We start from the raw sequence: 26208 nt of genomic DNA on the forward strand, positions 1-26208 counted from the left end.
GAAACCGGATTCTAGGCTTGCGCGGGGCACGATGGGAACACCCGCTATTTGTGACACGATGAGAGATGCTGCGCTTTCATTAGCTGGTAGTTTAATTCCTAAAGTAGATAAAATTCATTATCTGTGACACAAGGGGCCTTGAAAACTTTGTGCTGCGATATAAAATCTCCGGCTATTTTTTTTCCCCCAAGTGTTTCTTTTTAACCAATCAGTATCTAGCCTCAGCACGGTTGCCTAGCATTGGAAGCAAGCGGGAAGTATGGCGGCAGCGTCGGTTGCGGAGGTTTCCGCAACGAAGACTGAGGCGGCAAAGCCATCCACGGGCACTAGTCAAGGTAGGAGTGAAATCTAACGATCGCAGGAAGCGGCGAAGATCAGCGATTTGGGGAGCTTGCTAAAGAACAGGATAGTCTTTTCGTTGACCGTTATGGGGAAAAAAAACTGAGTATCGCGCGGAGCCATATGGGGACTGTAGTTTGTGTGAGCCTAGGTTTTGATCAATAATATGAGTTAATTTTAACAATGCACTACAAATCCCGAAAGGCCTTGCGAGCGGTTGTTTCTTTGTGTAGTTTATAGGAGCGGTAGCAGTTCTCTTACTCTTTTGCTTGGCGCTTTTCATATGTACATACACGTATATTGAAATAATTCCAGACATTCCTTTGTGCCTTCTTTCTGTATGTGCACATCAATTACAAGTGTAATGAAAGTTATGTAATTAGATGAGACACTACTATCATTCTTTTTAGTAACTAATTTTTGTCCTGAAAGAATTGCGGTATTTGTGTCTCTTTGAGGGAAAGGTGTTGCAAGCTATTTGCTAATGTTTAAACTCTTGTTATATGTAAGAATTTATTTTTCACAGGATGGCAAAATTGTGCAACGGAGTGTTCTGTTTTAATAATAACGGTAATATATTTTAGTACGTACATTTTTTACAAGTTAAATCTTTGGTGAAGTGGCATATTCTACAGAAAATCTACAGAAAATCTGGGTAAATAGAGGATCATATAAAACCAGTACTGTCATTAGCATCTGCTATGGCCAGGGTAATCGAGGACTATGTGATTAAAACCAGGCAATGCTTTCCAAAAGCCAACTGCAGAAATTTCCAAGGGGCATGCAGTGGTAGTAATGGAACTCTTCAATCATTACCAAGTCTCTTGAGAAACAAATTATTAAACACAAAATCTCTGAAAAATTCCAGACCAATCTTTATGACAATTTCCCATTTTAAAAGATGAACTAGAAAGATCAACTACACTACTACAGGTATCCATGATTTGATACTACTGTTAACCAAGAAAATGGAAATAGCTAAAACACTGGGGGGGGAGTTCTTGATTCTAAACATGAAGATCTTTGTAAACAAGTTACTAAAGCCTGTCAAATTACAAAAAAACCCCAAAACCCAGAACTATATATACCCAGAAATATGGACATGAAAAGCTTTATGTCTGGTCAAAATCACTGCAGGAGCACAGCATAAATTAGTCAGGAAGTCAGAAAGAATCCCAGAATAACTTCTATGGATCTGTAGGCCACATTTGTTCAAGACAAAGTGGGAAAGAAGAACATTTGTCAAAAAGTAGCTGGATGACACACTATATTTTCATAGAAATGCTCTGTGCTGAATTTCTGGTGAGGACATGATGAACTAGATGTCCCTGAAGAAGCAGAAATGACAAAATGGCTGAAATCAGCAGCCAGAAGATGGCTTCTGGCCAGCATAATCTCTCCGGAAAAAAGAGGTTGTGGGATCATATACATACAGTCCAGGCAGTGCTACTCATAAGTAGACTGCAGAAATGGGTGTTTTTGCAGTCAGCTGGTGAGCATAGTGGAGGAATGTCAACTATGTCCACAGTTATAATATGGGAAATATGGACATAAACTTGGCCAAGCCTCATTTCTTAATCACATTTGAAATTTTTCTATTTATTGTGCTTTGTATTTGTTTTTATCTGTTCAATTATAATCCTTAATAAAATCATTTTTAAAAAGAATGCCCCATGCATTGATGAGGCAAAAGTAGAACTTTTGAAATATGAAGAAATATGAAATATAAGAAATATGAAATATAAATAAAATAAATACTAATACAAAAGTGTAGTAAGATCGTTGCTGCCTCAAAACCTGGTAATCTGTCATCATTAAATGAGGCAGGAATTCTGCTTTATAGTAGAAAGTTTTACCAGAGACCATCATGGTTATCATTGACATGAAGTTCAAATGGATCTTGAAGTAAGACAGTGGTTTCAGATACAGAAATAAGTATACAGTAGAATGGATAAAACCCAAATGCAATGTTTTGAAATGGCCAAGTCAGTCTAGAATTGAGCCCCATAGAAATATGACAGCTCCTGATATGAGCAGGTTATGTTAAAACACTTTGAAAAATTTTGCTTGACACTGTAAAGAGTACGTTACAAAAGCTAAAGCTCCAAATATATTAAGGTTGACAGAGTTTATTAAAGACAAAAACAGATTTTTCAGATATATTAAAAATTAAGAACAAAGAAATTGGTACCCAGTTTAAATACTGTACTGCAAAATCCTAAGAGTTATTGTATAGGGCATGATTACATAACATCTTTTAAATTGTGTTCAGTTTTTTAACATTTGGATTTGTTTTCTTCTTATTTAACAGGTTCTTTAATTAATTGGTCAGGCCAGGGTTTACAAAAACTAGGACCAACTTTATCTTGTAATGCAGACATACATACTTTGATTTTGGATAAAAATCAGTTAATTAAATTGGAACACCTGGAGAACTATAAGAACTTGATGCAGGTAGGTTTTTATATGCACAAACATGCTTTGTTAGATTATTTAAATTTGGGGAAAAACTTGGAAAAAATAAATTATAATGTTGTCAGCAAATGTTATGCTCAACAGTAACTCAGTGAATGTGAGTCCAATACAATGATTTCGATTCTCCAGCTTTATATGCAAACTCCATGTACTCAAATTAGAACAACTAATTATCTTTATGTTCGTTAATATTTCTTATATTTATTGATTTTGAAGTAATTAAAAGCTTCTGACAGAATATTATTGGGAAGACCTGTTCTGTGAAAATGAATTTTGAAAGCACTTTTGTAGGTGCAGTCACAAAGAGACTGATATGAAGGGAGGTTTAAACTACATTTACCTTCCAATACAAGAATGCAGACCTGCAGATAACTGGTAGGGATTTATAGATTAGTGTCAACATTTTAAATCACACACAAAAGCCTATCTTCATTAAGTCACTCAGAGTCACCTTGTAGGAGATGGGCAGCATAAAAATTTAATACATAAATAAAAATAAATAAAATGCATGGTTGCAACACTAGTGAAATGTGCCTCCACTGGCAAAGATCAGTCAGCTACTATTGTTCTCCTAACAACTGCAGCTTTCAAAGTCATATCAATGAAAAGCATGTTGGCAATAGTCTTAAACAGGTAATGATGAAAGCATGAGTCATTGAAGCAGGAGCTTTGCACTTCAGTTTAGGTTGCATTCATTCAACGTAGCATGATCTTCCAGATTGGGTTGCATCTAATCCAATCATAGCCTTCACCTACAATGCTAGAGGTTGGTACTTTACTTTGCAGTAAAATACTAACCTCTAGCATTGGTTAGTACATACATATTTCCCCATTTATAGTTTTCCCCAAGAATTAAAATAATAGTAAGCAAAATTGAAGCTATTGTCCATTTTGTTGCAGTTGTCAGTAGCCAACAATCGGCTAGTGCGGATGATGGGCGTAGCAAAACTTACTCATCTTCGAGTGTTAAACTTGCCTCACAACAGTATTGGCTATGTAGAGGGATTGAAAGAGCTAATGTACCTGGAGTGGCTGAATCTGGCCGGAAACAACTTAAAGGTAAATTTTCTTTAAATAATCACATAAACAGCAAATAAAATAATTCTTGCATCTAGCTTTTTTTTTGGGGGGGGGGGGGTTATATAGAAGTAGGTAGCCTTGTAAATTGAAATTGTAAGTAAATATTTAAAACAATAAAAATGTTAATCCAATATAGTAATATTGTATTGAATTTATGTCATACCTGGGAACTTAATTTAGAGTAGAATAGAACAGAACAGAATACAATTTTAAAATTGGAGGGAAAATATCAACAGCTTACATTATGTTGATGACACTTTCCTGATAGCCCCTCAACCATTCAGATGAGATTTGGGCAATGTGTAGGCAGTGAAGAACAAGCTTTCTAGTAATACTGTAAGTGTTGTTCCCTTGCTGAAATACTACTATTGGATGCAACTGTTTTAAAGAAAAAGAGAGAAAAGGCTTTTCTATAGCTAATGTTGGACTTTAGAATTCCCTTCCCGTGAGATAAACATACCTCTTTAATTGGACTTTTGCTGTGATGGAAAGTCTGTTAATGCATATTTCTATCTGTTTTATGGAATACCTTCTTAGTAGTTTATACCCTCTTAACAGTTTTCATATCTAACTCAAGCTTCCTCTTTCCATTATATATTCAAGATGGACAGTATTTAATATTTATTTGTCATGTATATGTAGGGGTGAGGGTCTATACACGTTTATATAGTATGTTTATGTTATAGTGTGTCATGTATGTGTTTTCACTTTGAGAGTGGGCAACTGAATTTCAATTTTGATGTGTGCCATTGTGCTCACAGTGAAAAAAGTGAGAAGGTTATCTTGTCTCGTCTTATCTATATTCTGTTGCCTATTATAGGATTTAATATTATTGCATTTAGTTTCTTTGTTAGTCAACTCTATATTTTTAAAATTAGAAATGAGATTTAATTATTTTAAGTAATATTTTAAGTAAATTTTGACTTGTATTGTTGCACACAGAAATTAATTATAATATTTAAAAATATGAGATTATTTTTGTTTATTTTCAGATGAATTCTTGTATTCTACTCCTGTCTTTATACCATACTTTTGCACCTGAATACACATTTCTCACTTTTTAGGAGTTCTTCTTTAGTCCTGCTTTTTAAAATACATAATAATTTAATGCAGATTTCAGAGTCTTGGAATCTTTGTTTTATTAGAATTCAAGCTGCTAGAACAGAGATGTGCAAGTTAGCAGACTCCAAAAAGTAGTGGGTGGAGCCAGTAGAAAGTACATTTTATTTTATTCCATTTAAATTTTCTTTACACTAAATGGGAAATATGATTGTACTCCATTCAAGCATTTTATAATGTTTTTAGAATTGCTGTTTGATAGCCACTTTTGGAAGTCTCTGGGACTGCATCAAGAATTTCAGGAGTGTTTTGAGCCCATTATTTTATAACAATGACCCTATGTTCAAGAATCAGATACAAATTAGAGTCAGGCTTATTAGAATAAAACTAAAATCATATGCAAAACAGAAGCTTAGGGGAAATGTGCATCTAAGAGTTAGTGAAGAATGTTTCTCTGACCAAGCACACAACATAGTAAATTCCCGCTTTGGATATGGAGTAGATCAGGGGTCCCCAACCCCTGGGCCGCAGCCCTCTACCAGGCCTTGAGCCCTTTGCAACCGGACCGCAGAAGCAGCCTTCAGGCATGTGGACCTCCACTGGTCCACAAAGCCAGAAAGGTTGGGGAACACTGGACTAGATGATTTCCAACCCTTATATTCTGTGATTTTATGTATCTTTACTATTATTTCTAGGTTCACAGGCTTTCTCCACATAATCTAGTCTTGTTTTTTCTCTTTTTTTCCACGTTGGAAGCTAATTTACTACATTTACATGTTACATTAAACAGTTAGAAATTATATCATTCAAAGGTCTACTATTAGAGATGATCTAACGTTTATCCACTTTTGTCATAAATTAAATTCAACTAGAATAAAGCATATGTTCTTTTTTAAATTATCAATAATGAATTTATGGCATGTCCTAGTTGAGAGCCAGTTTGATGTAGTGGATAAGGCACCAGGCCAGAAACAGAAGTGAGAGATCTTGGGCCAAGTACCCTTTTTTCAGTCTTAGGAAGAAGGAAATAGTAAATCACTTCTGAAAGGGGTTGGGAACTATGGCCCTTTTATGACTTGTGGATTTCTACTCCCAGAATTCCTGAGCCAGCCAAGTCATAAAGGGGTTACCTCTGACTTCTGAAATCTTGCCAAGAAACTAAAGGGATTTGTCCAGGCAAGTGCCAGGAATCAATGGAGACTCAAGGCACCCCATGCCATATTATTTGATATACTACATTCTTTGCTAATGTAAGAGACACTTTGGTATCAAGAACCATAAAAGCTTGCAACAGTTAAGCTTCATAATGTTTCTGAAAAATATTTTGTCTTCCTCTAGACTATAGACCAGATCAGTTGCTGCACATCTCTTCAACATCTTGATTTGTCAGATAACAATATATCCCAAATAGGAGATATCTCCAAACTTTCATCTCTAAAGGTAAATATTGCTTATCTCATATTCTTTGAATGGTCTAAGTCAGGGGTGTCAACCTGCCGGCCCACAGGCTGGACACGTCATCGGGAAACCACGCCCACGCCATTGCTGGCAATGGCAAAAAAGCTCCGATACGTTGTGTGACATCATGTGACATTGCAAGTTTGACACGTTTGATCTAACTATTCCTAATTAAGGAGCAAGTTAACAGCAACATTGTTGGCCTTTGACTGTAATAAAAGATTTGATTTGATTCACAAGAACATTTTCTTCAGGTAGCTATGAATAAAATGTAGTATAAAGCTGTCTCAGATAAAAATCTTCTGTAAATGCCTTTAAAGCAGTCATGTCCGACCCGCGGGCCACATGTGGCCCTGGAGAGCTAGTAATGCATCCTCACAAGATAAAAATATAAAAAATAAAGGAAGTTTTTATTTATATACATTAATTATATTGTATATATTTTTATGCGACCCAAGACAATTGCTCTTCACTCAGTGCAGCCCAGCCAAGCCAAAAGGTTGGACAACCCTGCTTTAAAATATGATTTGGATACATAAAAATGTATGCTGTAGTCTCATCAAAATGAATGATCATGATTAACTAGTCGATGACTAATATTTAGATCTAACATGTTACATTTCATTGAAACTAAAGAGAAAATGCAGTTATGAACATTTTTTACATTCCCTTAAAATATCATTTATTTTTAACACACATCCATGTGTTAAACATAAATGATATTTCAAGTATGTGTGTGTGTGTGTGTGTATTCAGCTGTACTGTCATAATCCTTTTGTAGTTTTATAAATATTCAGAGCAATTCACATTGTTAAAGTAAACTTCTACATATTGCTTTCTCCATTCTACTATTCCTCAAGACTCTACTACTACATGGAAATATCATAACTTCATTGCGCTCAGCACCTTCTTGTTTACCTCAAGGCCTGACTATTTTTTCATTGGCAGAAAATGAAATTAGAGATTTGAATGAGGTAAGAATAATGTTTTTGAAGAAAGCGGAGTAAATTTTTGAGGAAGCCTAAATTACTATAGTTGCATTTCATTATATTTTCATCTATATTTTTATTTTTATGGCTACATTTTGGGCACAGAAGATATATAGATTTTAAAATTAAATGACAGTAAATAGTCATTTAATTAATGATTGTTTAATTAAATATATTAGTAATTAAATACTATTAAAATACTGTAAAGGGAGAAGGACATTCTTTGAGAGATTCTTACAGTAATTTCTTTGCAGCATATTTTTGAAATGTATCAGTTACTATGAACAAAATTAGATTTTGGATTACTTTACATTTAATAAACACAGAAATGAAAAAAAAATTGATTCCACCTAAGGAATCAAATGTTCCTGGTACAGGTATTCTGTACCTTTTTTTTTTTTAGTAATCATCAGCTTGAACATGATTAAGAAGTAAAAACATCATTTGAAAGGTAGTATGTATTTAACTTTGGTTTAAACACCCTTATAAATGGAGCAGGGAGGAATCATGCCTGAAGCAAATATAATCATGAATTTATAAATATTTTCCTCTTAAAACTGTCAGCAATTACACTTCGGGACCTGAAGGTGGACAGTAGATTAATTTTTTTTCATAAACTATCAAAAAGAGAAGTAGTTCAGTGTGCAGTATGTTTTTTTAAAAATGTTAGACATGGGGAATGTCTTCATTCAATCTGTGTCTTGGGCCATGAAAATTCACTGTGAGTTTGGTTTGTTTTCTGGAGGTAAAGAGGATCTACAAACATGCGGATGACCTTTTGTTTTTATATTCTTAATTTCATGTCCAATTATAGCAGCATTCCCAACCTTTCTGGGTTGGCTGCCCGGCGCTTGGGAGAGGGAAGAAGGGATGGTTTTATGTAAGAGGCAGGTGCACACAGCTTCATTTGTGTAAGCAGCGGGTGCACCCGCTACTCGCGCAAGTGGGGCTGCAAGCGCCAGCACCCACTTGTGTAGGTCGAGCTGCACACACGCTGCCCCACCACTCATGCAGCCCGGTTGCAAACAGGCCATGGCCTATTAGTGGGCCGCAGCCCACAAGTTGGGGACCCCTGAATTATAGCAATTACGAGAACAAGAAGTACTGTACAGGTAGTCCTCTATTTACAATATTTGTTTAGTGACCGTTAGTTACAACAGCACTGAAAAAAATGACTTATGACCAATTTTCACATGACTGTTACAGCGTAGTCAAGTGATCAAAATTTGGGTGCTTGTATTTATGACAGTTACAATATTCCAGGATGATATGATCACCATTTGTAACCTTTCCAGCTGGCTTCTGACAAGCAGAGTCAATGGTGGAAGCCAAATTTGCTTAATAACTGCATGTTTCACTTAACAGTTGCAGTGATTCGCTTAACCACAGTGACAAAAAGGTTGTAAAATGGGGTGCAACTCATTTAATTGTCTTTATTTAGCAATGGAAATTTTGGGCTCAATTGTGGTTGTGAGTCGAGGATTACTTGTAATTGAAATGTCTTCCATATTACAATAAAGCTATCGGCAGAAAATATTCTAGTACTTTATGTTTATTCAATTCTGGGAAATAATAGAATAAAACAATAGTCTTTGAATAAAATTAAGCAAGTAAAATTATTTTTCCCTCAGACATCTAATATAACTATTGTATAGTGCTGTTCAGCCTGTAAATTTTCTTTACATTTAACCACAAAAATAATTGTTTCCTTTTCTTTTTAGATTTCTTTCTTGACCTGTTTTCCTAAACTAGAGCAACTCTCAATTATGAACAATCCTTGTGTGATGGCAACACCTAACATTCCAGGTTTTGATTACCGACCATTTATTGTCAGTTGGTGTCTCAATCTTAAAGTAATTGATGGGTATGTGGTTTCTCAGAAAGAAAGGTAAGAATATCATTAAACTGAGTGTTGCCATTAATCTATGTATCAATCCATCCTTTAGAATTTGCAAGACAAATTCCAAAGAATGAGAAAATGAAGAGAGATGTCAGGATTGTAATCAATCTTGAAAAAGTTTTAATAAGAAATTGCCCCTGAATATACAGTACTTACAGCATCACAAGGGTATTAGCCCAAATAGCCTGGGTGAGCCCAAACAGTAGGAAGGTTTCCCAAACTCAACTGAGAAGAAGCTAGGACAAAGGTCAAGTTTTATAGCCCCTTTCCCCCATTCCCTCAGTGTTGGGAAAACTCACCCAGTGCTAAGATAAAATACAAGAAGAGAATGAATGTTTGTATTTATTGTATTGATATGTAATGGAGTCGATGAAAAGGAAGAGATTACAAAAGAGTAAGCAGGAATACAATGGGAAATACACAGAGCAAGTTATAAGCTGGCAGCGGCTATTTGCTTTAAAAGGCAAAAGAAATAGTTTAATGTGAAACTGATTAAGATTTTGTCATTTTCAGATAGTACAAGAGTTGCCTTTGCAGTGACTGTGCAAACTGTTTAACATATATGAGAAAACTACACTTGTGCCTGATGATTGGTATAATGCCATTGTTATTCCTTTATATAAAGGTAGCAAGAATAAATAGAAGAAATTCAAGGGATTAGGAAAGCATTTGCCCAAATTCTAACTGAAAGAGTACAAGAGGTAACAGTGATTAAAATTTTGGATGTGCAGTGGTTACAAGAAATGAAAGAGAAGACTGAGGAAATTGTGATTTTGTAATTGTAGATAAAATTGATGATCTCAAAAAGAAAGAGATGAAAAGTTTAAAGAACAAAATGTAGTTCATAAATCAATATACAGGCATGCTTACAATAAGGTTTATTTGGAAATTTACAAGATTAGGGGGGTAATGTATAGCACAGTTACATTTCCTTTTTTCAGCTTAAAAACAGTAACTGAGAGGGACCTTGGAGTCCTAGTGGATGATCAGTTAACTATGAGCCAGCAGTGTGCAGCAGCAACCAAAAAAGCTAATACAATCCTGGGTTGTATAAACAGAGGCATAGAATCAAGATCATGCAAAGTATTAGTACCACTTTATAAAGCCCTTGTAAGACCACACCTGGAATACTTCAGCCAATTTTGGTCACCATATATATATATATAAAAGATGTTGAGATTTTGAAAAAAAAATTCACAAGAGAAGAGCAACTAAGATGATCAAAGGCCTAGAGACCAAAGCATATGAAGAACGGCTGCGGAACTTGGGTTTGGCTAGTCTACAGAAAAGAAGAAATAGGGGAGTCATGATAGCAGTATTCCAGTATCTGAGTGGCTGCCACAAGGAAGAAGGGGTCATGTTGTTCATCAGAGGGAAGAACGAGAAACAATGGTTGGAAACTGATCAAAGAGAGAAGCAACCTGGAATTAAGGAGAAACTTCCTGACAGTGAGGACAATCAACAAGTCGAACAGCTTGCCTCCAGAAATTGTGGGCTCTCCATCACTGGAGATTTTTAAGAAGATACTAGACAATCACCTGTCTGAGATGGTATAGGTTCTCCTGCTTGAGCAGCGGGCTGGACTAGAAGACCTCCAAGGTCCCTTCCAGATTCTATTTTATTCTATTCCCATTCCATTCCATTCTTACTTTTTTCCTGCACTTTGTATAGCTGAAAGGGAATAATATGGGACCATGTATGGATAAAATTGAGTAGAAAGAGTGTTCTTTATAAAATAGTTCTAGTTATTTTTATATGAATACATTTATTTTCATTTATGTATATTTAAGTCTATCAAATTCTAAGACAAGTTACTGTACTGGTTTTAAAATATATACTCCTGAAGATAAAAGTAGATATTGGATATTCAGTATGTAGCTGAAATAGTTTATTTTGGAATTCATGAAAATTATTGCTTTCTCCCAATGTATTATGATATGTCAACATTTTTTTTTTGCTGTTGCTTCTGAATTATCTATTACTTCCGGATTTCAATTGCTGTTCTTTATGCTTTGTATGTTTCTAATAGAAAGGACTTTCAAAATGTTTAATACAACTAATCTCATTCTTCCCTTATAGCTTGAAAGCAGAATGGCTTTATAGTCAAGGAAAGGGAAGATCATTCCGACCAGGCCAGCACCTTCAGTTAGTACAATATTTGGCCAGTGTTTGTCCTCTTACTACTATGTTTGGACTCCAAACAGCGGAGGATGCCAAACTGGAAAAAATACTACATAAGCAAAGGTGTGAATATCATTGTTTGTGAACCATTTTTATATAATTTAATATAATCATTTTAACTTGTTCAGGCAGGCCTTGATTTATAAGGTCTTTTTAAGCTGCTTTTTAAGGTCAGAAAAGTTGATTTGGATTATATGTGTGTGTATGTGTTTGTGTGTATTTTGCTAACTTGCTAACATTTGTGATATTAAAAAACTGGTTCTCTGACTATAGTATTCTTAAGTAATGAAATAAAATCATTCAAATATTTGTATTTAGATTGCATCAAAGACAATTGATGTATCAGAGCCATGCTAATGAGTCACCTGTATCCTCAACTCTGAATAAAGGTATACCTGTTACTAATGAGCCAAACAGTCCTGCCCATGTACAACAAGAAATGGCTGAAAGTGGTAAGAATTTATATCCAGTGTGTTTTATCACTCATCTAGCGGTGACCCACTTGCTTCATAGGCTTGCAATCAGTGATTGGTACACATATATACTGTAGGTTATAATCATAGTGTGCCTTGATGCTAGATTACTGTACTGCATCATTCAAATTCTTCCTATTGTGATATATTTAACAAACTATGATTCAACTGTGACATACTTTTAATGGACAAAATGGGATAATATATCTGTGGAATTCAAAATGAGGAATGAAAGGAAAAAGCTGTAGCCAAATAGGATTAGGAATAATGGAAAAAATATATTGCAAATGCAGTTTAGTACTGAATGGAAACTGATTATGCAGACTGTAAATCCATACAGCAAATTGATTTGTAATAGCAAAAGTGCACAAGGCAGTCAAAGATGCATTTCTGAAAGAGGCTTACATTTCTACTTCAATAATCTCCTATGGGTATAGACCAGGGGTGTCAAACTCAATTTCATTGAGGGCCGCATCAGCATTACGGTTGCCCTCGGAGGGGCCGGGTGGGTGGGTGCGGTGTACTGGGTGGGCGTGGCTGGACTGCATGTGGCCTACTGGGTGGGCATGGCCAACTCTACATCGTTCGGGTCAAGGGTGCTTATGGGGGCCTGGGCAGGAGTGGGACAGATCTGAGGGTCTCTGGCAGAACGACCGGGGCAAGTGCCAAGACATGGTCCACTGGAGGAGCCTCACTGTTCCTCTCAGGTTATAGGGGGGGGGCTGGATGGTGGCTCAGAGGTCAAATGCCCAGCCCAGCCCTCAGGTATCCACGACATTAAGCCCAGTCCCTTTCCCCAAGGGGGTGCCCAGCTGCACTTACCTCCTCCTCAAGGCTGCTGCTGCTGTGCTTGCTCTCCTTAGCCAGGTTGGGTATGAGGGCCTTGTGTTTGACATGTCTGGTATAGATATTACGAAATAAATTGTTGTTTACACTAAGACATATGGTGCATATTTTGACTACTTTATAGCATGGAATAGGCTAAGATTATGTTCTGAACCAGCCCTCTTCTAACAAACCCCTATTCAAAAAGAAGAGACTGGAGAGCGTCCAAGGCTAAAAGGCTTCTGCCAAGATTTAATTACGCAGTTAACAAAAACACTAGAGCTTGTCTTCTCAAGCGGAAAAGTTGCTTTCAGCAACCAGCCCCTCCCCAAACACTCCTTTTATAGAGAGCTCAGGGCGTGGTCTCCCTGTGCCTCCTCCCGAGGAGTCCCATAGCCTTTCTTTGTTTGTTCCTGCTCGACTGCCTCCTGCGTCGGGCGTCCTTGAACAGGGCCAGCTGTGGGTCATCATCCTCCGCACTCTCGGGCTCACGCAGCTGAGAAGAGGTCCCCGGCTGAGGACTCTGCAAAGCCTCCAAACCATCATCAGCCGGTTCGTCTCCCTCCTCCCCCTCATCTGAGTCCTCCGATACATCGGACCCGGCTGTCGGACCCACAGGCTGGCCCTGAGTCACAACAGATTATTAGGTGAAATCTTGAAGATATTCAAGATAAAAAATAGTTTTTTATCTATTAGATTTTTAACTACACTGTTATAGCTGGCTATAGAGCATACTTCTAATGATTTCAGCCATTTAATAATTCTTGCTTACCTAAATCCACCTTGTATTCTGTCTATTTGTCATGGTAGAGCCTGATCAAATGATGGAATCTATATAGCATACTCCATTGCTACGTAGACAGGAGAGGACAATTAGTTCGAAACTCTTTCCTTCTCTAGTTGCTGTTTAGTCGGATGCATATTATTTCTATGGACCAGAGGAATCTCAAAAATTTATTCCCTAATCCCTAATTAGTCAAGAGACAGATATAGATAATATACATTTGGCAAAAAAATGCATATGTAGATTTGTGATACTGGTGATATCTGTGGCTCAGATGTAGAATGAAGGTGGAGGTTGGTTCTCTAAGCTTGTGGGTTGGTTTTTGAACGTTTCATTACCAGGATAGGTAACATCTTCAGCAGAATTTAAGGAATGTCAGCATTCTTTTGCTTATAAGGGCTTTGTGTGATTTTGTGATGGTGAGGTCACCTCAAGTCAGGGTCACTTCAGGTCAGGGTCTTGTGATGGGTCAGGTGTGGGTCACTAGTGACAGTCTTGTGATGGGGAGGTCACCTTACATGAGGATCATTGGGAGGTGTGCTGGTGCGGGGGTTGCATAATTGGTTGAGAGTGCTGTCTCTGGTGGCTGTGCTGTTGATTTGAATTCGGAGGGGTTTGTAGACTGGTTGTAAGTCAATGTGTCAGTTGATGGAATTGCTTGTGGAATGCAAGGCTTCGATAAATTCATGAGCCTGGCAGGTGGTAGCATGGCTGATGATTCTTGTATCGACTGGTGCTGTTTAGTGTCAGTGTGGGTAGTGATTAGGGATTTATGATCGTGGTGTTTGACTGCCAGCTGGTGTTCATGGGCCCTGGTTTTCACTTGATGTGATATTTATCCTATGTAGAATTGGTTGCAATTGCTACAGTTGATTTTGTAAATCACATTTGTTTCTTTCATCATTCTGTATCTTATATTTGGTTCTAGATAATTCCTGGTGGAGTCTGGCTGTGGGTTTGTGGGCTCTTGCTTTTCCTAGAGGTTGGAGAATTCTGGCTGTCATTTCTGATACCCCTTTTGTGTATGATAGCGTTAGTTTTTGCATGGTGGTTGGCTATGTGGTGCATTGTGGTTTGGGTGCTGTGTGTCAGAATACGATATTTTTTGGATAGCCATTGCGGAGAAAGACGTCAAGCAGCCGTTTCTCTTCCGCTTTTCTTAGTGTTGTGGTGCTGCAGCATGTCCTAGCCTTTCTGAAGAGAGTTGGGACAAAGCCTCCTTTGTGTCCGGTGGGGTGGTTTGGTTGCGAAGCTGATGATCTGGTCTATGTGAGTGAGTTTGCAGTAGATGCGGGTCTCCAGCTCTCTGTTGTCTAGTATCCTTATGTTGATGTCAAGGAATGGGAGTCTTTTGTCTGTTTTCTCTTCACATGTGAATTTGATTCTGGGGAATATACTATTGAGTAGGTGGTATATTTCTTTAATTTGGAAGTATTTGATGATGACGAAAGTGTCATCAACATAGCTTGTTCAGAATTTTGGTTGGATGGTTGGTAGAGCTATGGATTGGTCTTGTTAATGACTTGAATCCATAGCTCTACCTACCTGACGTGACTTACCCATCACAAGACCCATCATAAGACTCTCACTGGTGACCCACACCTGATCCATGACAAGACCCATAAGACCCTCACTTGACACACCCACACCTGACTCATCACAAGACCCTAACCTGAGGTGATCCTCACCTGACATGATGTCACCATCACAAGATCTACTGACCACACAAAGCCCTTATAAGCAGAACACTGACATCCCCTAAATTCTGCTGAAGATATTATCTAGCCTGGTAATGAAATTTCGGAAACCAAGCCACAAGCTCAGAGAATGAACCTCCACCCTCATCATACGTAGATACATAAATATTGAAAGTCTATATGTTGTATCTTACTCTCTTTTCCAGAACGTATCATTAAAAAGAATACCTGGGTTGTGACAAAATCCAATGATGACCATTCTTACGCGATTAAAAATATTTCTCCAACTTCGGTACAAGTTGAAAGAAATATTTCTAAGGATTTTTACTTGGATGATATACAAACTGACGAGGACAAGTTGAACAGTAGTCTCCTATCTTCAGAATCCACTTTTATGCCTGTTGCTTCAGTGCTCTCTCCGATGTCTCCCACTTCAGCAGAACTGAAACTTCATGGAATTGGCATCGATGTAGAGGATGTAGAAGATCTGGGGGATACTGATTTGGAATTTACAAAAGATCTTAATATGCAAAACAAACAAAAGCAGAAAAATGCTTCTGTGTTTTGGGAAAAGTATACCCACAAGTCAGCAGACCTTGTAAAAACTCAAAATGAAGATCAAGAGGAGGATATTTTCCTCATTGCTTCTTCTTCAGTAAACACTGATATTCAACTTGATGATGTTAGCAGTTATCAAGCATCCCCTGAAGACAATGTAAAGTTCAGTAACTTAAAGCAGTCACCCTCAACAGAAGAGAACGTTATCAAATTTGTTTCTGCTGCTAATTCTCTAGAACTGTCTACCGATGCATCTGTTACTGCAACCCAGAAGGAAGATGAACTTGCAGAAATGAATAAAGCTGCCACCAAACTTCAGGCCTGTTGGAGAGGATTTTATACAAGAACATTCCATTCCAGAGTCAGGGAAGCACGCTATGAAATTCGACTCAACAGAATGCAAGAACATATCGTTCATTTAACTGAAGAAGTTGAAAAGTAAGTAGAAAGTCGATAAACTGAAATAATAGGATAGAAATAATTTGTAGTTGGGGTAGTACTTTCATTTTCTTCAATTGGTAAGCTCCTCTTTCTTCTCCAGATGAAGGCAAAACTCACCAACTTTATAAAATGAAGTGTTCTTTCAAAAATATTCAATTGTTAGCATAATCAAAGGAGAAAAAATTATTTCAGTGTCTCTAGCAAACAGAAATTAAGTTGCATTGTTATTAGAATTGGTGAAGTTGACAAATTTATTCAATAAACTGATGTAAATATATTTCTTCCCCAAAACTCCATTCTTTTTATTAAAGAGTTTTACAAAAAAGATTTTATAATACATCCCTAAAACCCACCCACCCCAAACCACCCCCCCTTCCCCCCCACTTCCCAGAGCTAAATACAGGGTTATAGTTATAATAATCATATTCTAAGTAAAAATTATCCATAATATAAAATTAACCAAATTCATAATGTGCTTTAACTCCCCTTTAACATAGATACATACAAAGTACTAACACTAAAATTAATAACAATATCTCTCTAAAATCTACTCATAAGCTAAATGGAACTTTTTAGTCCCATATTTATTCTGAATATAATCTATCCATCTCCTCCAAACTGAAATATATCTTTTTTGTGAATGATCCTTCAAATAAGCAGAAATCTTAGACATTTCTGCAAGATTCAAAACTTTAAACACCCATTCTTCTATAGTAGGCAAACTATACTTCTTCCAGTATTGTCCCACCCGTAACCGTGCTGCTGTTATCAAATTCAACATCAAATTAGTTTCTTTAACATCACAATCTACAACAATGCCCAATAAAAACAATTGCGGAGAGAACTTTATCTTTCTCTTAAAAATCTTTTGAATGTTCCGCCAAATTTTAACCCAAAAAGCTTTTATATTTCTGCAAGTCCACCACATATGAAAATAGGTGGCTTCTAAACTACCACATCTCCAGCATTTAGACTGTAAATTAGGATACATGTTAGACAACTTTTTGGGATCCAGATGCCATCTATAAAACATTCTTCACCAGAATCTATTCTTACTGCAATACAGGTAGTCCTCGATTTACAATCACTTGCTTAATGACCATTTGAAGTTAAAACAGCACTTTAAAAAGTGTCTTATGATCATTTTTCACACTTATGACTGTTGCAGCATCCCCATGGTCACATGATCAAAATTGACACTTGGCAACTGACATGTATTTATGATGGTTGCAGTGTCCTGGAGTTATGTGACTACCTTTTACCATTTTATTTTATTTATTTATTTTATTTTATTACATTTATATACCGCCCTTTCCCGAAGGACTCAGGGCGGGTTACAGGGTAATTAAAAACCAGATACAAAAGTTAAAAACAAGTTTAAAAAAAATTACATTTGTCCCTGTATAAATAAAACCCCAGTTAAAATAAGATTAAGCCTCAGCCTGGGCCAGAGAGCTCGAAGAGCCAGGTCTTCAGGCCCCGGCGGAATGAACGGAGGTCGGGGGCAGTCCTCAGCTCCAATGGCAGCTGGTTTCAAAGGGCAGGCGCCCCCACTGAGAAGGCCCTATCCCTGGGTGTCGTCCGCCGGCAATCTCTTACCGGTGGCACCCTGAGAAGACCCTCCCTGTGGGAACGCACTGGACGAAGGGAACTTGATGCCGGCAGCAGGTGTTCCCTCACATATCCCGGAACCAAGCCATGTAGGGCTTTATAGGTCATCACCAGCACCTTTCTGATAAGAAAAGTCATTGGCGAAGCCAGATTCACTTAACAATCATGTTACTAACTGCAACTTCAGTAAGTCACTTACCGTATTTTTTGGACCATAAGACGCACTTTCCCCCAAAAAAAGTGGGGGGTAAAACGAGGATGCGTCTTATGGTCCGAAGGTGTGGTACCCCAGATTCTGCTCCTCCCCCATTGCTCCACTGGGAGGCTGAGACACCGGATTTTATCCACGGACCAGAGGAGAACACCGCTGATCAGGTGGGAGGCTGGGATTCCGTATCCCACCCCGCCAACCAGCTGGAAGTCCCGGCGGGTGGCCCCAACACCGCCGAACAACCGGGAGCGTTGGCAACCTTCTCTAGGGGCTGCCAGTCAGCTGGGAGCCCGGGGCTTGACAGCCGCTCCTGCTCAAAAGCACCAGCACTCCTAGATGACTGGCGGCCATGAGAGAAGGTTGCCGATGCTCCCGGCTGTTCGGCGGCAGCAGGGCCGCCCGCCGGGACTTCCAGCTGGCCGGTGGCGTCAGATCCGGACTCCCAGCCTCCCACCTGATTAGCGGTGTTCTGCTCTGGTCCGCGGCTCAAATCTGGAGTCTCAGCAGGCAGGAGCCCGGGATCAGCATTTCTGAATTGATTTCTAACTGCGACTCAGCTGATCCCGGGCTCCTGCCTGACTCGATTGCGGAAAAGAGGCTGCTTGCTAAGTGAGCCCAGGATCAGCTGAGTCGCGCTGAGAAATCCCACTCAGAAATGCTGATCTCGGGCTGCTGCCCAGCTCATTTAGCAAGCAGCCTCTTTTCCGCAAGCGAGCCAGGCAGGAGCCCAGGCAACACTGGCGCTTGCGGCTTTTCCACAGCACAGACCCGAGGGCTGCTTCGTTCCCACTCGTCCTCTCACAGGACCCGGGCTGCCTGCACTGGTGAGAAACACAGCGCTTCTTTTTCTGCAGCGGTGGAACGTAGGCGTCACTTGGGAAAGACTCTGCGAGACGCGCCTTTGTAGCACGTTTCCTCTTTTATATATTGGAGGTTTGAAAAGCAAGCTGCTCCCAGGGCGTAAAAGTAGAATCAAAATTCTTGTTTTCCTGCTCTAAAAACTGGGTGTGTCTTATGGTCCAAAAATACGGTAACTGGCAAGAATAGTAAAATGGGACAAAACATACTTAACAATTTTCTTGCCTAGCAACAGAATTTGAGGCTCAATTGTGGTCGTAAGTCAAGGGCTACCTGTAAATAATTGTATTGCAGCAAAGGTGGTGATCAAAGTAGTAACACTTTTATAGCTTGATATTATATATCTATATGAAAATCATTTGCAGGTTAAGAAAAGAAAAAAATGAAGAGAAGCTTCAAAGACTTGTGCAAGAGGAAGCTGTCAAATTTCTTTGGGATCAGGTAAAGTTAGTTTTCCTAAATATTCATTTCTATGAATAAAGGCTAAGACATTCTCCTGAAACCTTGCTGTGTTGAGATGTGTTTGAATATTAGTAGCTCGGATTGATAGTTGGGCTGTTGGTTTGATCTCTGAGCTTGGTGATTTTGCTGCAAACGTTTTGTTTCCATTTGGGGGGGATATCTTCAACATCTTTGAATTGTGTTCATCTGTCATCATGGTTGCAGAAGTCATTATGCAGAAAATCGAAGAAGTACTTCCACAAATAAACCCCAAGCTATGGGCATGTTACGTGGACAACACCTTCATGATAATCAAGCGCAACCAGGTCAACCAAGCCTACCAAACAATCAATAATGTCTTCTCAGACATCTGATTTACAATAGAAACCAAGAATAAAAAGAAACTGCCATTCCTAGACATCCTTGTAACCAGAACCACCAATGGCCAACTTATAACATCCATGTACAGGAAGACAACACATACAGATCAAATCCTCAACTTTCACAGCAACCACCCCAAATGCCAGAGTGAAATCCCATTGCAACACCATGGAAGCCAGATCAGCAGAACAAAAACACTTATACAACGTCTTTGAGAGAAATGGATATCCGTGAAATTTCATCCAGAGATCACTACACACAAACAGTACAAACACCCAAAGCAACACAACAACTACAACAGGAACAACAACAACCAGACGAATCACTATTTCCTATGTACAGAATGTTTCAGAGATGACAGCAAGACTACTACTCCAACATGACCTCGCGGTAGCCCACAAACCAGCCTCAACTGTCAAAACCTAAGGAGCAGACAGAAACAAACCAAAGATCAGGCATCATATACCAAATCCAGTGCAGCAACTGTGAAAAGAACTATGTGGGCCAAACAGGAAGAAAGCTATGTACCAAACTGCACAAACACTTCCTGGCTATCAAAAGACACTACCCACTATCCCTCATGTCTGTCCATAAAGACTCAAGGACACAAGTTTGATCTCACCAGGACCACAGTTGTAACCCAAGTGAAATCAAGGGGAGAAAGAGAATTCCTCGAAGCCTGGTTCTCCACCAATAAATCAATAAACAGAAACATTGACATTGACCCAATCTACCAACCGCTAAGAATGAAAGAACTACTTCAATCCCAAAGGCAGCATTTAAAACGAAGAAACAGGCACCCCACCACACAGCAACAAAAATCATAATCCCCCCAACAAGAAACCGGACCACGTCTCAACAACAGCCAGCCAGCCAAACAACCTGAAACCAGACCATGACTCAGACGCAACCCACTGAACAAACACCATTTGCATCACACAGATGATACTTAAACACCAAAAGCTACGGCCCAGCAACAACAACCAGCCAATCAAACAACCTGAAACCAGATTATGGCTCAGAAACATCCGGACAAATAATACCCACACCAATTTACATCACACAAAAAGGTATTTAAAGGCCAGTGCTCTGACAGACAAGCACAATTCAAAGCACACTGAAGATGTCCCCCCCGAATGGAAATGAAATGTTTGCAGCCAAACTGCCAAGCTCGGAGATCAAACCAACTGCCCAACCTTGCTGTGTTTTACAGTTGACCCAATTACCTTTCTCATATTATAATCTTTTATTTTTGTGGTGTGTATAGGTTAAATCTATCCAGGAATGGCAGCTTTCAGTAAACCAACACCTAACTAATATCTGGAAAAAAGCTACTCCTGCATTTGGCATTCTGGGTCCACATGAATTATTCACACAGTCATCTAGACCAAATCAAGAACCTTCTCCTATTGATAGTTCAACTTGGTTAGGTTCATCTTCTGAAATGTGTCATCAGAAATGTTTACAGGCATATCCTGATTCAGGTTTCCATTCCTGTGTATCGGACCAAAATACCCTTAATGAGTTGCAGAACTCTGAAAAACATTTGACAGAAACAAATGAAGGCTTTCTAGGAAATTCTCTGCAAACAGTCAAGCCCTGTGAAGATTCTCTTTCAGGAAGCCTTTCTGATGCTGAGATCCCAGTTGACCACAAGGAATATTGTAAAGAGAGTTTGAACAACGACCAGAACAATACTCTTCTCCAACAATATTTAAAAACAGTTGAAGAACTAGATGATTTTGATGAAAAGATAAATTGCAGCAATAGAACAGAAAGTTGTAAGACCCATACAGCTGTTTCGTCAGAAGAAAAGGATATTTCATGCAGTGCTGTTTTAGTCTCTCAGGATGTGCTTCCATTAGCAGAAGAAGGAATTGATGCATTCGATTTAACTGATAAAATGGCAGAAACAAAGACAAACTGTGATTCTTCATTACAGACACTTTCTGTTAGGCTATCTGTATAGCAAGCATAAATTTACAGAAAAAAATGTAACAGCCACGTTAACATTTTATGTTGGACCAATTTCTATGCATTTTGGAGACCTGGGTCCCTTTGCTTTTAAAAATGGCTTTGTTAATCGTATAACGTTAGACTTACACTATTAAATTATATCAAGATAGGTTCAAATAGACATCATAACTTACATTTCATGTGGTTTGGTTGTAACAGATTTTTTATGAAATATAATTTTGAAGAGTACTTTCCATATTGCTGTTATCGTAGCTGAACTAGTTGTTTTTTCCCAAGGAAACAAAGCATGCATCCTTGTAATATTCAAAGAAAGAAATATAAATATTTAATATGACAAATAAGGGCAGTATGCAGAACTTTATATTTGAAGGCAGAAACATAGCACCTGTCTGCAACCCCTTAAAGCAGATTTCAGGTTAAGGCATTGATGGCAAGTGTTAGTTTTGCATCCCTACATGATCTGAAACATTTTTGCCTTCAAATCTGAAATTCTATTAGTCCCACTGCTCACACAACATACAGTTAATAATATAAGCAAGATAGTGATTGTCTGAAAATGTATGCTAATACACAGGTACTAAATTGTAAGCATGGGAATTTTGGAAATCTTGCTCCATGTACAAATCATTTTGTTTAACAGTACAAGACAATTTACTCACCAATACTCCAAACATTTTTTCTACAAATGTGACTATTGAATTCCACACAGCTTAGTCCAACCTGTTATTACAGAAGACTATTTTTATGAAGTCATTTTTCTTTGTTTCATTTGCTGGGACAGTGGGAATTTTTTTTAAAAAATGCAACAAAACCAGTCTGAAGAGGAGGGAGAAGAATCAACCTCTCACACTATATTCTCATAATGATAGGAATAATTTGCCTATTTTGCCAAGGTCAGAATGTGTATAAAACAGTACGTACTCAATTTTATATTGTACCTAAGTAACAAAAATGAGAGGGTTTTCTTAAATAATAGATCAGCATTATATGGCCATGGCTGCTAAAACTATATAGAATAATTGTTTAATAACATTACCTGCTTGATAGATTGCTAAGACATAGAAGCAAGTGGTCATGTTTTCTAGATGCTTAGGGAGGATTGGCTGCTAAACGTATTGCCCTACTCTAATATAAGTTAACAATATTCATTCTGGCATTCATGGAGAATGCCTACATTCTACCGCTTCACCATATAATGATAAAGAAAGCAACAATTCTTTACAGACTCCACTGTTTCTATCAATAAATGCTTTGTATGTTTTCTTTACTAATAATTAATAGTTATTGTCAATAATAAAGATTTTTCTATTCATAAATTCTGGAATATTTAAAAGTTGTAACTTTGGCCCCAGTATTACTTAAGTATATAGTCAAGTATATATATTGTTCTTGGCTTAATGAGTCATTTGTAAATATTGCCTTGAGAAATTATTTTGCCAAATACAGAAATAGGTTTGTTGTGTCAAATATAACTTCAACTTGGTGCTCTGTTTTGGAATTCAAGAGTTGTTGCCAGTCTTAAATTAGAAAACAATGGTAGAAAAAATGTTTTGACGGAAGCATTGCTTAAGAGATCTTGAATTTTACCACAACTATCTATATTTCAGTCATTCATATACCGTTTTTTTAAAAAAATCCATTGTGAAGTGTTATAGAATGCATGTACTGTATGTATACAATATATACATACTCAATATGTACATGTTCTAGTATATATTGGTCATGCTGTAAAATCAATCTCTGTGCTAAAGCAGCATAAAACCAATGCACTGTTTAAATTTGTTATAGAGACAAGTAGTTAAGTTTATTCTTTTTGTAAGGAGAAATCTAAAAATACTGTTTTTAGAGCATTACAGATACATTGTTTAGAAAATACTATTTCAAAAGGAAAATTAAACATGTACTTAAATATACTTATTTCATCTCGTTTCTCTTGAACTTCATATCTGTCTATAAAACTCAGTATTTGTATCTGAGTTATAAACAGTATGTGTACACTTACATTGTAGCTGGCTTAGTATTATTTGTTTTCCTATAGAAATGACTAGGACTCTATAGTGGAGTTTTGGACAGTGCAAAAAAATGGTTCAATTAAGCAAAATTATTCATTTTATGTTGGAATAAATACAGGATTTTTTTTCTTTTGTGAGTAAAAAATTGTGAAGTTAAGAGGAATGCATTGTGATTGTGAGGAAATTGCTTTCTGTGTTTTGATGTTGGTATTGATACTTAGGTATATATTGCCTCAATACATTTGAAAAAAAATAATGAAAAAACCTACATCTTTTGCAAGTGCTAAAAGAGTTCATGAGTCCAGTTTTCAAAGAAGCTTCCAAATGATCATATTGTGTTTGTTTATAACAGTGGAGCTTCAAAAGCCACATACACAAAGCCTGTTTATTCATTATCTATGTGTGTAAAATCAAAAATTTAACACATATCATTTGAATATGTACATGTGTGTAAGCTTTCTCAGCTTTTACATATTGCATAATTTACTGCATAGGTACATTGCTTGCATAGGATATAAACATTTGTTATGAGATTTTGATTACGTGTGATATTTTTGTTTTATCAGAAAAAGTTGCAGCATTATAGAGAGGAAAAGTACATTAGCTTTTATCTTGGGAAAGAATATATATGAATATTTAAATTATACAATGCAGTTTTATTTGATTCAAATTACGGTATTACTGGTTTCTTACTGGATACATAAGAGAGAAAGTTGAAGCATTACGTTAAAAAACTTAAAAGTTATATACTCAAACTTATTCTGAGATAACTGAATTAACATTCATTGCCTCAATTTAAACATAATGTTGTTATAGTTTGGTTTGTTTAGTTTCAGATTGGCGTATTTGGGAATTCATTGTTTGTACACATTTTAGGACTTAACATGACAAGTGAATAAAGCAAATTAAACTTTTTTAAAGACTTTTTTGATGAGCATGACCCATGAGCCCTTTTATTGAAATAAGCAACAGGTAAGGAATAAGTGGAGAAGAGGAACACATTTTTCGGATCTCCTGTTTCTGTTATAACCCCAATATGTCTAAATTAGGGGTCTTCAAACTTGGCCCTTTTATGACTTGTGGACTTCAACTCCCAGAATTCCTCAGCCAGCGTGCCTGGCTGAGGAATTCTGGGAGTTGAAGTCCACAAGTCATAAAAGGGCCAAGTTTGAAGACCCCTGGTCTAAATACTCAATTCTGCTTCCTCTGATTCATAATAAAAGAGTGGAAATGGAAAACTTTCTTCCAACTAGCAGAGGTCAAGACAATATAGTAGTATAACCCATGGTATGTAATATATTCTGAGTCAGATGCTTTTTCCAAGTATATCCTCTCTTTAGGAAAGCTTTTAAGTGGAATCCAAACCTGGTCTTGATCTGCTGATGCAAGAGAAACCACTTCTCTCTTTTTCTCTTGTAACTATCCCAAATCTGAACAGTCTACAACAGGGGTGTCAAACTGCCAGCCCACGGGCCGGATGCGTCATCCAAAAGCCACACTCACCCCATTGCTACTGTCCGGATATGTTGCACAATGTCACGTGACATCGCGAGTTTGACATGTCTGGTCTACAACAATTTTTTAGGAAGGGCATAAACCAATTCCTATTTTTTTAAAAAAAATTAATTCTTTTTTAAATTGTATTTTTTAATTTCATTTTCCTCTACGTAAATCTTTACTTGTAATTACTGTTATATAAGAAACTGGTATTTATTGCTTGTGTGTGTTTGCAGTCTGTGTAAATATAAATTTTTCAGATTCAATATTTTGGCTGTAATCTTTTAATGAGATTTTTTTACTGAGATCAGTGAATTCTACTTTTACATAAGCACAATTTTATTATCTTTAATGTAAGTTTGGTTAAATCTGACAATAAAAATATGGCCTTATTAATTTCAGATCAATTAGTATTGATAAAGTGATCATTGTTTATAAACTAGGTAAATTTCATATGACCTCTGCAAAGCCATATACTATAATGCTGTTACCAAATTTAAAAGCTTCCAGGTCATTGTCAAAAAGAGAAGAGTAATACTAAGGGAAAAACACTCTTAAAAAGGTATTATTTAAAAAAATGTCCATGTTGCAAATAGGCAACATGATTTCATCCTTGATCATGGTAATTTGCTCAGCCAGAAACCTATTTACAGAAAATGCAATCTGACTGTAATATAGTTTTTATAATCTGGATTAAAAATATAATCTGCATGCTTCAATTTTTGAAAATTTGCATTTGGGAATAATTTATTTTGATGTAATAAAGTATTCTGAATTATGAGATGCTTGTAAGTCTGAAATGATTTATTTGCTGTCTGATTAATACGTTTTTGTGAGCCCTCAGTACATAGAAATTGGAATTGGAAAGCTTCAAATGGTAGTTGATGGGTAAAACTGCATTTTCTAAACACCCAGTAGTGAAGAAGACAATGCTCCTGGATAGTTGTTTTAGATTTTTAAT

General features: G+C 37.3%; 1 protein-coding gene across 1 annotated transcript; it reads left to right on the forward strand.

Annotated features, from left to right (window-relative positions):
* The first annotated feature begins 148 nt into the window (after nucleotides 1–148).
* On the forward strand, nucleotides 149–26028 carry CEP97 (centrosomal protein 97). The gene is made up of 11 exons (XM_083362625.1): nucleotides 149–335; nucleotides 2651–2793; nucleotides 3715–3873; nucleotides 6292–6393; nucleotides 7272–7385; nucleotides 9122–9288; nucleotides 11380–11544; nucleotides 11800–11933; nucleotides 15467–16256; nucleotides 19305–19380; nucleotides 21029–26028. Exons 1-11 carry the CDS (start codon nucleotides 260–262, stop codon nucleotides 21728–21730), a joined length of 2628 nt encoding a protein of 875 aa, XP_083218751.1. The 5' UTR covers nucleotides 149–259; the 3' UTR covers nucleotides 21731–26028.
* The last annotated feature ends 180 nt before the right edge of the window (nucleotides 26029–26208 follow it).

The sequence above is a fragment of the Vipera ursinii genome (genome assembly GCF_947247035.1).
Source record: "Vipera ursinii genome assembly, chromosome: 4".
NCBI classification, from domain to species: domain Eukaryota; kingdom Metazoa; phylum Chordata; class Lepidosauria; order Squamata; family Viperidae; genus Vipera; species Vipera ursinii.

Excerpts from the sequence above, each read along its gene's own strand:
- CEP97 (XM_083362625.1), top strand. The coding sequence starts at position 260 with ATGGCGGCAGCGTCGGTTGCGGAGGTTTCCGCAACGAAGACTGAGGCG. Across the intron at positions 9,289-11,379 it reads GTGGTTTCTCAGAAAGAAAG|CTTGAAAGCAGAATGGCTTT; the intron begins GTAAGAATATCA and ends CTTCCCTTATAG. Across the intron at positions 16,257-19,304 it reads TTAACTGAAGAAGTTGAAAA|GTTAAGAAAAGAAAAAAATG; the intron begins GTAAGTAGAAAG and ends AATCATTTGCAG.